General features: G+C 42.9%; 1 protein-coding gene across 8 annotated transcripts in view; it reads left to right on the forward strand.

The window, feature by feature from the left end:
• Positions 1 to 14,022, forward strand: part of ANKRD26 (ankyrin repeat domain containing 26) — a 133,964-nt gene that overhangs the window by 15,337 nt on the left and 104,605 nt on the right. For all 8 annotated transcript variants that reach the window (XM_073619817.1, XM_073619818.1, XM_073619819.1 and 5 more), the window contains exons 2-5: positions 4,062 to 4,176; positions 4,274 to 4,447; positions 6,309 to 6,415; positions 8,704 to 8,841. In XM_073619817.1, coding sequence (XP_073475918.1) covers positions 4,062 to 4,176; positions 4,274 to 4,447; positions 6,309 to 6,415; positions 8,704 to 8,841 — 534 coding nt within the window. The remainder of the gene's footprint in view (positions 1 to 4,061; positions 4,177 to 4,273; positions 4,448 to 6,308; positions 6,416 to 8,703; positions 8,842 to 14,022) is intronic.

Below are 14,022 nucleotides of genomic sequence, written 5' to 3' on the forward strand. Positions count from 1 at the left end.
CTATTCCCCCCCCCTTCCCAGGAACACCAATGAGGCACTATTCCCCCCTTCCCAGGAACACCAATGGGGCACTATCCCCCCCTCCCAGGAACACCAATGGGGCACTATGTCTATTCCCCTCCCTCCCAGGAAAACCAATGATGGGGCACTACTATTCCAGGCAGCCACCCCCCGGAACACCAATGATGGGGCACCCCCCCCCCACCTCCCCAGTAATACTGTTAGGATGGTGCCCAGTCATAAAAATGTGCTGTTTTTACTGTGTTATTATTAGCTGCTACCTTTCACTATGAATGTGCAGCTCGGCTCTCCTCGCTTCTTGCCCTCGCCTCTCAGTTCCCTCGAGGCAGCGGGCAGGGCTGAGAAGATCAGTGGGGATGATGTCTACAAAGAGGAGGAGGAGAGGCGCGCCGCGGACGTGCGGCGCCGCCGACGTGCCTGGTCACAAACGGCGGCGCCGAGGACACAGGAGGGAGGATTTATTCTCTGTTCCCTCGAGTCAGCGGGCGGGGCTGAGAAGATCAGGGGGGGTGACGTCAGCGAGGAGGAGGAGAGGCGCGCCGTGGACGTGCGGCGGCGCAGACGTGCCTGGTCACAAATGGCGGCGCCAAGGACACAGGAGGGAGGATTTAAATGGACGGACAGACAGAAGGAAGGTGCGGACCAACTAATCGATAATGAAAATCGTTGAGAACGATTTTCATTATCGATTATTATCGATTAATCGTTTCAGCCCTACATTCACCGCTCCCCACCCCGTTCCCCAAAAGATGCTGCTTGCAGGACTTTTTCTAACGTACTCGGGCTCTCACATTGGGGTGGCAGAGGAGGTGTTTTTCAGGCACCATTTTAACCCTTTAGCGCCTGAAAAACACAGTGTGAAAGTAGCGTTAGACTGGGATGCCATTAAAGTTCATGTGCGTGTAAAGGCAGGCATCCCAATACTTTTGACAATATAGTGTTTTGGGCAGGTGTGAAGAAATGCTGTAAAGTAAGAATGCTTTCAAAAATATATATTTTAATTGTTTATTTTTATCAATGTACAATATGCAAAGTGAGCGAATAGAATAAAAATCAAAATCAATCAACATCTTGGAGAACTAACCTCAGATCTTCTGTTGCTGTATGCTGCTTCATATCCTTCTGTCTCTTCATGTAATCCCAGACAGACTCAATGATGTTGAGATTGAGGCTCTGTTGGGGCCAAGCCATTACTTCCAGGACTTCTGGTTCCTCTTTACACTGAAGATAGTCCTTAATGACATTGGCTGTATATTTGGGGTCGTTGTGCCGCTGCAGTCAAAATTTGGGGCCAATCGCACACTTTGAAGGTGTGGCATGATGGATAAGCATTGGCCTGTATTTCTCGGCATTGCGGACACCATTAATTCTGACCAAATCTACAACAGGAATGCAGCCCCAAACTTGCAAGAAACCTCCACCATTCTTCACTGTTGCCTGCAGACACGTATTCTAAAAACGAAATAAACCACCAAATAATTATGCGCTTGGTGCTAGAGGGTGATGCTGCACAGTATGGATACAGGGAAAAAAAACAAACAATATAAAGAGTGCGTAAAACCTTTCACCAATAAAGAGCCTATGAATACAAACCAAAAAGTGACTCCACTAGGGCACCAATATAAACAATCTTGTGTGAAAATGAAAGTCCACTCCCGAGTGAATATTTCAGGGCTCCACTAGGGAGGCCAGTATGGAATCTTGTGTGTGTTTTAGTCCCAACCACCTTGGACATAGTTATATGAATTCCCTAAGGTCCCTTTCACACTACGCGTCTTCGAAGTCACATGATTTTACTGCGACTTCGTGCCCATGATTTTGATGCGATTTTTGCTGCGATTTCAGGAAATGACTGTAAACTTGAGGTATATGGACCTCAACTCGCATCAAAGTCGGACCAAAGTAGTACAGGGACTATTTTGAAGTCTGTGTGACTTGAAGTTGCACAGATATGAATGGTACTCATTGGAAATCATTTGGTGCGACTTGTCATGCGACTTTGTAGTCCCAAGTCGCAGGACAAGTCGCACAAGTGTGAAAGGGGCCTTACTGAATAATCAGGATCTCCAGATTTTAAGAGATCTCTAGCGCAGGATACACCAAATACAAATCACACCAGGGTAACGCCTACCAGGTCCTCCACTGGCTGTCCAGAAACCGCAATTCTCCACAGTAAGATTCAAAAGAAAATACAACGGACCATAGAGTAATATTGCTAAAACCACAAATTTGTTTCATACTCACAAGCATCTCAGGGTAACAAAAGCTCAGACACCACGCTGCGGTATACCAGCGGGAGTCATTACATCATAGGCCACTAGCCCCTCCCTACGTGTTTCGTCTATGCAAGGGACATCCCAAGGGGAAATAAAGAGAATCCTTATTATCGTATCGCTCTCCAGCCCTTCAGTGAACAAACTGCCTCCTGCTACACTCCGATATTTCACATTTTGACTCATCAGTCCAAAGCACTTGCTGCCATTTTCCTGCACTCAAGTTCCTATGTTTTTTTGCATAGTTAAATTGCTTGGCCTTGTTTCCACATTGGAGGTATGGCTTTTTGGCCTCAATTCTTCCATGAAGACCACTGCTGGCCAGACGTCTTCGGACAATAGATGGGTGTACCTAGATCCCACTGGTTTCTGGCAGTTCTGTGCTGATGGCACTGCTGGACATCTATAGATGTTGTTGGAGGGAAATAAGTCCTTAGCTTTGCCCTTAAGCACATCTTGACACCACAGTCTGCTTTGAAATCTTTGCCTGGGAGAGACCTTGCTGATGCAGTATAACTACCTGGTGACTCTAGTTGCTGTGCTCAGTCTTGCCATGGTGTATGACATGAAACTGTCTCCCACAACCTCACCCTAGTAGCAGAATTTTTACTGTTCCTCACCCAGTTTTAAGCCTCCTACACAGCTGTTTCTGTTTCCGTTAATGATTGTGTTTCAACCTACATATGAAATTGACGATCATTGGCACCTACTTGGTATTATTGGTTAATCATATTTCTGGCTCTAATCCTACAAAATCCCTGACTTTGTTCAAGTGTGCAAATGTAGGTATTGAGTCTGGTTTGAAGTCAAAGGGTAGTCACACCAAATTTTGAATTAGATTTTTCTTTTGCTTGCTCACTTTTCATTTTCTAAATTGATAAAAAAATATATAAAATTAAATATATATATTTGAAAGTCTTCTTACTTTACAGCATTTCTTCACATCTGCCTAAACCTTTTTACACTGTACTGCATGTATTTTCTTTCACTAAGGCCCCTTTCACACTGGGGCGGTTTGCAGGCGTTATTGCGCTAAAAATAGCGCCTGCAAACCGCCCCTAAACAGCCTCCGCTGTTTGTTCAGTGTGAAAGCCCGAGGGCTTTCACACTGAAGGGGTGCGCTGGCAGGAGAAGAAAAAATCTCGCATCTTTGTGTATTCACCGCTCCTAAACCGCTCCTGCCCATTGAAATCAATGGGACATCGCGGCTATACCGCGGTAATACCGCGGCTATACGAGGGGTTTTAACCCTTTTTCGTCCGCCAGCGGGGGGTTAAAACCGCACCGCTAGCGGCCGAATACTGCAGTAAAACAGCGCTAAAAATAGCGCTGTTTTACCGCCGACGCCCCCTACCGCCCCAGTGTGAAAGGGGCCTAATGCACAATAACACAAAATGTGCTCTTGTCAAACATACATAATAAATGCCCTATGAAAAAATAATAGTGCTGCTGAAAAAAAAAAAATGTAATTTATAAATATCTGTATCCATATCGAGTGTTTTTGTGATACACAATATCCAAAAAAAAAAATTATAATAATTCTATAATTTTGTATGTGCATCTTGAACACATTTTGTAAGGGTCATTTGTTACACTTTTGCTTCACATTGTTGGTAGTGCAGTAGGGCAGGGTTAATATATATATATATATATATATATATATATATATATATATATATATATATATATATATATATAATATTTTTTTTTTTTTTTTTATAAAATGTTTTATTATTTTGACTACCTATGCCTAATAATTTCTTTCAGCACACCTTTACATCTTGCTTGCGCTAATGGACATTTGGATGCTGTGAAATTGCTGGTAGAAAGCAAGGCAAAGTTAAATCTTTGCGACAATGACAGTCGAACTCCTTTATTCAAGGTATCTGTATAATGCATTAAGAACTTTATTAATGAACTATTTTGTGAAGGGTATGAGAATTCTTGCCTATGACAATTATTTACTTTTTCTTTTGTAGTCTATACAGTGTCAGCATGAGCACTGCGCTACTGTTTTGTTAGAGCACAATGCAGATCCCAATGTTGTAGATGTCAATGGAAATTCAGCCCTTCATCTTGCTGCTCTTATTCCATCTCTGGCCATAGCAAATCAGCTACTGGAACATGGCGCTAGCATTAATACTGTAAATAAAGTAAGTATTACCTTGTATGGACTAAATTGTTAACTAATGCACGTTATGGAGCAAAAGATAAATGCTGCAATTTTAAAATTGTACTTTATAGTAATTATCCTACAAGATGAAATGGTAACATCAAAATTCAGGATGCATGTGTGACATTTTCAATGTCCTTCCAGAAAAGGTGAAGAAGCAGCTGCATGTAAAAAAAAAATTGAAAGAAATAATATACATTGCCATACACAATTGTAAATCCAAGAGAAGGTCAGAGACTGCAGCCATGCTTCAAGAGACAGGCAGAAACTGCAGACGTTAAATGACACTGGAATTACAGCCTCTCTGATGCTCCCATCACTTGCTCCTTTCCCCAACAAGAAGATTAGGGCAGTCATATGATAATCTGCCTGCCTGCTTGGGGCAGTCTTACAGCACCGTAGTTGTTGCAGAAAGGTTGCACATAGGTAGTATTTTGCCAGCTGGATGGCAACATACTGCTACTTTGGGCCATATGTAGGTACTGTTGGGCTGCATGCTGAGCAGCAGGTCAGCACGGGGCTGCCAGCAAGGACTTCTAAATCACCTACTCGGGGAACCTGAGCAGGAGGAGGTTAGATGGATTTAATGTGCTGTTTATGTATTTATTTTTCTCAGGGAAGGGGGAATTCTGTAAACTAAACTAACCTGAATCTTTAATAATAAATTGAATCCCTTTCTGAATGCTTTTATCTTTATACAAATAGATTTTCTGAGTTATCTACTATTAATTAGGTTATTTTATTATAAAGCACCACTTGACCATGTGTGGAAAACTCAACTGATAACTGTTCTAAGAAGGTTTTGTAGTGCAAACAACTCCTATTGCTCTGGCAGCCTTGGAGGTGCCTCCAGTAGTGACCAGTTGCAGTATTACGTATAAATATGTCCTAGTCTTGATTTTCACACAGCAGGCTTTTTTTTTTGCGTTTCATGAAACAAAAAGTTTACACAACTCAGTAGCTAAAGCTTAGACTACACAAATACTCTTTCCTTCCTTTCTTTGCCCCTAGGGCTCCCTCCGTACAGGGTCTCAGATAGAGACTAAGGGTGCATTCGCACATGGATTCGATAGGTCTCTCATGCAGTGATCACATGTGAGTGATCAGCCCTGGATACAGGCAGTTTGCGTTCAGGGCCGATCACTCACTGTATGAGCAATAAATGCCAGTGGCCATGATTAGCTGCAGGAGCTGGTAGCCTGTCGTTGTTTTCAATGAGTCTGCCTCCTGTAGTTAATCATGAGAACCCCCTTTTGAGTTTCTCGCATTTAATGTGAGTGCAGGTGCATTTGCAGATGTAAATTCACCCTTACCTCTATTGCTGTGATCTATATTAGAAAACCCATAATGCATTGTATAACCAGTGTCTTTGGTGCACCCTGTACTGTATATGTTATTTGTAAAATAAAGATTTTCTATTCTATACTGTAGGTTAAAAAAGGACATGTGCCTGTCCAAGTTCAACCAAAACTATTAATAACAAACTAAGAAAAAAATCCTTAAAAAATTAAATTGATCATAAAACCACTAAAGTTTTTAAATGTGAGCAATTTTTTTAAAGATTTATTGAGTTTTTTAAAAGGCAATACAAAGTTCAAAAAAGAAAAAAAATGCCCAAGTCAGAGAAAAGAAAACCCAAACTAATATAGAGAAAAAAACCCTGAGCTGTTTCTCAATACTTCACAATTTACAGCAGAGTAGTACAGATGATACATTGAATACTGTAGGTCATTTCAATGTACACAGTTTAATCCCAAATATATGGTTTATATTGTTATATTGACGTTTGGTAGTTTTGTATTTACTGTAATGTACTAATAATCTGCTGGTTTGGATTTTAGGACAGTTGTACACCACTTGTTCTAGCAGCTACTGAAAATCATCAGGAAATGGTTGAGTTTTTAATTAAAGAAGGAGCTGATGTGAATTCAAAGGACAAAAATGGAAGGTACGTTTAAGGGTAGTATATGCATATGTTTATAGAATTGGAATCAGAAAAGGGTTTTTGTATTCCCAGCCAAGAACCACCTTGTGTGGTGGAGATGATTATTGCAGTATGAGGAATAGATTTAGTCACTTAAACTAAATATAACTACGGTAAATGGATTATGATGTTAATTTTATGCTGGCGAGATGACTGTTTGCTAGTGCCACAACCAGGAAACTTGGGTGGTTATGTGCACTACCGAACACCCTTGCTTTTTGGGTGGAGTGGTGGTATACAGCAGATCCAAGGCAGTGTAAAGATACCTGCAAATTTGAGTAAGTGGCACTTCTCCTTCTATCCCCTCAACCCACTGCTGTTGACATTAATGGGCAACCCCCCTTACACAGACGTTGCATGGAGCAGTAATTTTCACTCCTTTTTGTTTATCACATTTATTTCATTATTATAGTATTTCATACAGTGGGGACGGAAAGTATTCAGACCCCCTTACATTTTTCACTCTTTGTTATATTGCAGCCATTTGCTAAAATCATTTAAGTTATTTTTTTTTTCCTCATTAATGTACACACAGCACCCCATATTGACAGAAAAACACAGAATTGTTGACATTTTTGCAGATTTATTTAAAAACAAAAACTGAAATATCACATGGTCCTAAGTTTTCAGACCCTTTGCTCAGTATTTAGTAGTACCACCCTTTTGATCTAATACAGCCATGAGTCTTTTTGGGAAAGATGCAACAAGTTTTTCACACCTGGATTTGGGGATCCTCTGCCATTCCTCCTTGCAGATCCTCTCCAGTTCTGTCAGGTTGGATGGTAAACGTTGGTGGACAGCCATTTTTAGGTCTCTCCAGAGATGCTCAATTGGGTTTAAGTCAGGGCTCTGGCTGGGCCATTCAAGATCAGTCACGGAGTTGTGAAGCCACTCCTTCGTTATTTTAGCTGTGTGCTTATGGTCATTGTCTTGTTGGAAGGTAAACCTTCGGCCCAGTCTGAGGTCCTGAGCACTCTGGAGAAGGTTTTCGTCCAGTATATCCCTGTACTTGGCCGCATTCATCTTTCCCTCGATTGCAACCAGTCGTCCTGTCCCCGCAGCTGAAAAACACCCCCACAGCATGATGCTGCCACCACCAGGCTTCACTGTTGGGACTGTATTGGACAGGTGATGAGCAGTGCCTGGTTTTCTCCACACATACCGATTAGAATTAAGGCCAAAAAGTTCTATCTTGGTCTCATCAGACCAGAGAATCTTATTTCTCACCATCTTGGAGTCCTTCAGGTGTTTTTTAGCAAACGCCATGCAGGCTTTCATGTGTCTTGCACTGAAGAGAGGCTTCCGTCGGGCCACTCTGCCATAAAGCCCCAACTGGTGGAGGGCTGCAGTGATGGTAGACTTTCTACAACTTTCTCCCATCTTACGACTGCATCTCTGGAGCTCAGCCACAGTGATCTTTGGGTTCTTCTTTACCTCTCTTACCAAGGCTCTTCTCCCCCGATAGCTCAGTTTGGCCAGACGGCCAGCTCTAGGAAGGGTTCTGGTCGTCCCAAACATCTTCCATTTAAGGATTATGGAGGCCACTGTGCTCTTAGGAACCTTAAGTGCAGCAGAAATTTTTTTGTAACCTTGGCCAGATCTGTGCCTTGCCATAATTCTGTCTCTGAGCTCTTCAGGCAGTTCCTTTGCCTCATGATTCTCATTTACTCTTACATGCACTGTGAGCTGCAAGGTCTTATATAGACAGGTGTGTGGCTTTCCTAATCAAGTCCAATCAGTATAATCAAACACAGCTGGACTCAAATGAAGGTGTAGAACCATCTCAAGGATGATCAGAAGAAATGGACAGCACCTGAGTTAAATATATAAGTTTCACAGCAAAGGGTGTGAATACTTTGGTCCATGTGATATTTCTGTTTTTCTTTTTTAATAAATCTGCAAAAATGTCAACAATTCTGTGTTTTACTGTCAATATGTGGTGCTGTGTGTACATTAATGAGGAAAAAAATGATTTTAGCAAATGGCTGCAATACAACAAAGAGTGAAAAATTTAAGGGGGTCTGAATACTTTCCATCCCCACTGTATATGGATTTTGGGGGTTAGTAATATTAGGAAGTCTGTTTTACTTCATCACTTTGTTATTGAATTTCCCAAACTACTTCACCTGTGACACTGAGGAGGTGTCCTCTTGTCCCCTGATTAGCAGCAATGTAAGCTAGCAAAAAGCTAAATGGGGTAGGGGCGGAGGGAGGATAAAACAGGTAATAAATTCTTACCTCTTGCATTACAGAACATCTTTAATGGTTGCTGCAGGTAATGGTCAGATCAGTTTAGTGAAGTATTTACTACAAAATAATGCTGATATCTTTGTAAAAGACGAGACTGGATGGACTGCCGATGATCATGCTGTTATGAATGGCCATCATGCGTAAGTTTTTAAAATTGTACTTTTTGTTTTTTTTATATGACCTTATCTCTGTATTAAAGTGGTTGTAAACCTCAGATGTGAAATATGAACAAAGCATTTCCCTCTCTAGTGTGTACTTGTCTCAATTAAGGTCACTAAGGGGTTAATTTACTAAAACTGGAGTGCAAAATCCAGTGCAGCTGTGCATGGAAACCAATCCGCTTCCATGTTGTGTGTTTTTTTTTTTTTTTTTTTTTTTGTCAAAGCTTAGTGGAACAAGCTGAAGTTAGAAGCTGATTTCTATGCAGAGCTGCACCATATTTTGCACTTTTTTACAATTTTAGTAAATCAACTATTGTCATTTCTGTCTGCTGCTTTGTTCCTTTGCTACCAGCATGAATCACTTCTGACAAGTTTTCCTGACACCAAGAGAAATAAGATGACATGGAAGGGACCTCCAGCTAATTGACAGCCTCAGCTCTGTTCCTGTGTGCTGTGCGAAGGAGGGTGTGTCCCTTCCCTCCAATCGGCTCTCAGAGCTCTCCTTCCTGAGCGCTGCAGAGCGTACATTCAGCTCTCCACCCTTTTTTCTGACCGCTCAGACAAGCTTTATAAACTCCGGACTTTGGATGTAGAGAAGAGTATACTGCAGATAAATAGATACAACTTATGTAGGAGGATTTGTTTCATCTCTGTGTATCACCCGAGGCCAGTTACTTTAATTAGTATATGTGAGGGTTTATAACCACTTTAAAAACTAAGTTTTGGTTTTCATTACTGACTTTGGAAGGAGGTGCTTCCCTTGTAGATTACCTTTCATTCTTCTATGTAGCAAACAAAATATGAAAGTGCATATTTAATTGTTACAGGCAGCAATAGCAGTCCTGTCTTTGAAACTTTGAATTGCGAGGCCAATAAGTCAGATTATTGGATGCTCATCTTTAGTATTTGTAACATATTAAAAATGTGTTGCACTCCGCAAAGGATGAGTGTATTTCTGTACTTCTACTGTGCATACTCTTATGTACTGCAGTGTTCAGTTTATCTGTAATTACCTGCAATTGCGTAAATGCTTCTTCTCACAGTCTGACCTATTTTCAGTGGCACCTCATTGAAGAAGCCTCGTACAAATGATGAGATGGGGTTTTGGCAGGCCAATTTTTGTTTCTAAGTCTGGCAAAAAACTGCACCTCTGTCATAATCAAGGTGCCCATCCTTCTGTGGAATACCAGGGCTGTTTTCTGGCAAAGTATACTGGCCATTAAACAGGCCAGTGTGTGAGGTATTTAAATGTTTCCAGGCAAGCATTGCTGTACTTTATATAACCAGAAATTAGTGTACTCTGTAAAAGAAAATTGTACACAGAATTATATGCATACTTTTTTATAGGGGTTTTCATCTTGGTTAGTCTCTAGCATACAGTCGTCATCTGTTTAACCACTTGACGACCGCCTCACGCCGATTTACGTCGGCAAGGCGGCACGGACAGGCAAAATCACGTACATATACGTGATTTGCCTTCCGCGGGTGGGGGGTCCGATTGGACCCCCCCCCGGTGCCCGAGGCGGTCGTCTTTTGTCCAGCGGCGATCAGAGGTGAGGGGGAGGCCATCCGTTCGTGGCCCCCCCCTCGCGATCGCCGCCGGCCAATCACATCATTCCTTTGCTGCTGTATGCTAAACAGCAGCAAAGGAAATGATGTCATCTCTCCTCGGCTCGGTAATTTCCGTTCCGGCCCGAGGAGAGAAGACAGGTATGTGAGTGTACAACACACACACACACAGTAGAACATGCCAGGCACACTAAACACCACGATCCCCCCCCCCTGTCACAAACTGACACCAGCAGTTTTTTTTTTTTCTGATTAATGCATTGGTGTCAGTTTGTGACAGTTACAGTGTTGGGACAGTTAGTATTACCCCCCTTTAGGTCTAGGATACCCCCCTAACCCCCCCTAATAAAGTTTTAACCCCTTGATCACCCCCTGTCACCAGTGTCGCTAAGCGATCATTTTTCTGATCGCTGTATTAGTGTCGCTGGTGACGCTAGTTAGGGACCTAAATATTTAGGTTCGCCGTCAGCGTTTTATAGCGACAGGGACCCCCATATACTACCGAATAAATGTTTTAACCCCTTGATTGCCCCCTAGTTAACCCTTTCACCACTGATCACCGTATAACTGTTACGGGTGACGCTGGTTAGTTTGTTTATTTTTTATAGTGTCAGGGCACCCGCCGTTTATTACCGAATAAAGGTTTAGCCCCCTGATCGCCCGGCGGTGATATGCATCGCCCCAGGCAGCGTCAGATTAGCGCCAGTACCGCTAACACCCACGCACGCAGCATACACCTCCCTTAGTGGTATAGTATCTGTACGGATCAATATCTGATCCGATCAGATCTATACTAGCGTCCCCAGCAGTTTAGGGTTCCCAAAAACGCAGTGTTAGCGGGATCAGCCCAGATACCTGCTAGCACCTGCGTTTTGCCCCTCCGCCCAGCCCACCCAAGTGCAGTATCGATCGATCACTGTCACTTACAAAACACTAAACGCATAACTGCAGCGTTCGCAGAGTCAGGCCTGATCCCTGCGATCGCTAACAGTTTTTTTGGTAGCATTTTGGTGAACTGGCAAGCACCAGCCCCAGGCAGCGTCAGGTTAGCGCCAGTAGCGCTAACACCCACGCACGCACCGTACAGCTCCCTTAGTGGTATAGTATCTGATCGGATCAATATCTGATCCGATCAGATCTATACTGGCGTCCCCAGCAGTTTAGGGTTCCCAAAAACGCAGTGTTAGCGGGATCAGCCCAGATATCTGCTAGCACCTGCGTTTTGCCCCTCCGCCCGGCCCAGCCCAGCCCACCCAAGTGCAGTATCAATCGATCACTGACACTTACAAAACACTAAATGCATAACTGCAGCGTTCGCAGAGTCAGGCCTGATCCCTGCGATCGCTAACAGTTTTTTTGGTAGTATTTTGGTGAACTGGCAAGCACCAGCCCCAAGCAGCGTCAGATTAGCGCCAGTACCGCTAACACCCACGCACGCACCGTACACCTCCCTTAGTGGTATAGTATCTGAACGGATCAATATCTGATCCGATCAGATCTATACTGGCGTCCCCAGCAGTTTAGGGTTCCCAAAAACGCAGTGTTAGCGGGATCAGCCCAGATACCTGCTAGCACCTGCATTTTGCCCCTCCGCCCGGCCCAGCCCACCCAAGTGCAGTATCGATCGATCACTGTCACTTACAAAACACTAAACGCATAACTGCAGCGTTCGCAGAGTCAGGCCTGATCCCTGCGATCGCTAACAGTTTTTTTGGTAGCTTTTTATTGAACTGGCAAGCGCCAGCGGCCTAGTACACCCCGGTCGTAGTCAAACCAGCACTGCAGTAACACTTGGTGACGTGGCGAGTCCCATAAGTGCAGTTCAAGCTGGTGAGGTGGCAAGCACAAGTAGTGTCCCGCTGCCACCAAGAAGACAAACACAGGCCCGTCGTGCCCATAATGCCCTTCCTACTGCATTCGCCAATCCTAATTGGGAAGCCACCGCTTCTGCAGCGCCCGTACTTCCCCCATTCACATCCCCAACCAAATGCAGTCGGCTGCATGAGAGGCATTTTTATGTCCTCCCGAGTACCCCTACCCAACGAACCCCCCCAAAAAAGATGTCGTGTCTGCAGCAAGCGCGGATATAGGCGTGACACCCGCTATTATCGTCCCTCCTGTCCTGACAATCCTGGTCTTTGCATTGGTGAATGTTTTGAATGCTACCATACCCTAGTTGAGTATTAGCGTAGGGTACAGCATTGCACAGACTAGGCACACTTTCACAGGGTCTCCCAAGATGCCATCGCATTTTGAGAGACCCGAACCTGGAACCGGTTACAGTTATAAAAGTTAGTTACAAAAAAAGTGTAAAAAAAAAAAAAAAAAAAAAAAATATATATAAAATAAAAAAAAATAGTTGTCGTTTTATTGTTCTCTCTCTCTCTATTCTCGCTCTCTCTTGTTCTGCTCTTTTTTACTGTATTCTATTCTGCAATGTTTTATTGTTATTATGTTTTATCATGTTTGCTTTTCAGGTATGCAATTTTTTATACTTTACCGTTTACTGTGCTTTATTGTTAACCATTTTTTTGTCTTCAGGTACGCCATTCACGACTTTGAATGGTTATACCAGAATGATGCCTGCAGGTTTAGGTATCATCTTGGTATCATTCTTTTCAGCCAGCGGTCGGCTTTCATGTAAAAGCAATCCTAGTGGCTAATTAGCCTCTAGACTGCTTTTACAAGCCGTGGGAGGGAAAGCCCCCCCCCCCCCCACCGTCTTCCATGTTTTTCTCTGGCTCTCCTGTCTCAACAGGGAACCTGAGAATGCAGCCGGTGATTCAGCCAGCTGACCATAGAGCTGATCAGAGACCAGAGTGGCTCCAAACATCTCTATGGCCTAAGAAACCGGAAGCTACGAGCATTTTATGACTTAGATTTCGCCGGATGTAAATAGCGCCATTGGGAAATTGGGGAAGCATTTTATCACACCGATCTTGGTGTCATCAGATGCTTTGAGGGCAGAGGAGAGATCTAGGGTCTAATAGACCCCAATTTTTTCAAAAAAGAGTACCTGTCACTACCTATTGCTATCATAGGGGATATTTACATTCCCTGAGATAACAATAAAAATGATTAAAAAAAAAAAAAAAAAATGAAAGGAACAGTTTAAAAATAAGATAAAAAAGCAAAAAAAATAATAAAGGAAAAAAAAAAAAAAAAAAAAAAAAAAAGCACCCCTGTCGCCCCCTGCTCTCGCGCTAAGGCAAACGCAAGCGGCGGTCTGTCGTCAAACGTAAACAGCAATTGCACCATGCATGTGAGGTATCGCCGCGAAGGTCAGATTGAGGGCAGTAATTTTTGCAGTAGACCTCCTCTGTAAATCTAAAGTGGTAACCTGTAAAGGCTTTTAAAGGCTTTTAAAAATGTATTTATTTTGTTGCCACTGCACGTTTGTGCGCAATTTTAAAGCATGTCATGTTTGGTATCCATGTACTCGGCCTAAGATCATCTTTTTTATTTCATCAAACATTTGGGCAATATAGTGTGTTTTAGTGCATTAAAATTTAAAAAAGTGTGTTTTTTCCCCAAAAAATGCGTTTGAAAAATCGCTGCGCAAATACTGTGTGAAAAAAAAAAAATTTTAAT

Source organism: Aquarana catesbeiana, linkage group LG03, assembly GCF_042186555.1.
Source record: "Aquarana catesbeiana isolate 2022-GZ linkage group LG03, ASM4218655v1, whole genome shotgun sequence".
NCBI classification, from domain to species: domain Eukaryota; kingdom Metazoa; phylum Chordata; class Amphibia; order Anura; family Ranidae; genus Aquarana; species Aquarana catesbeiana.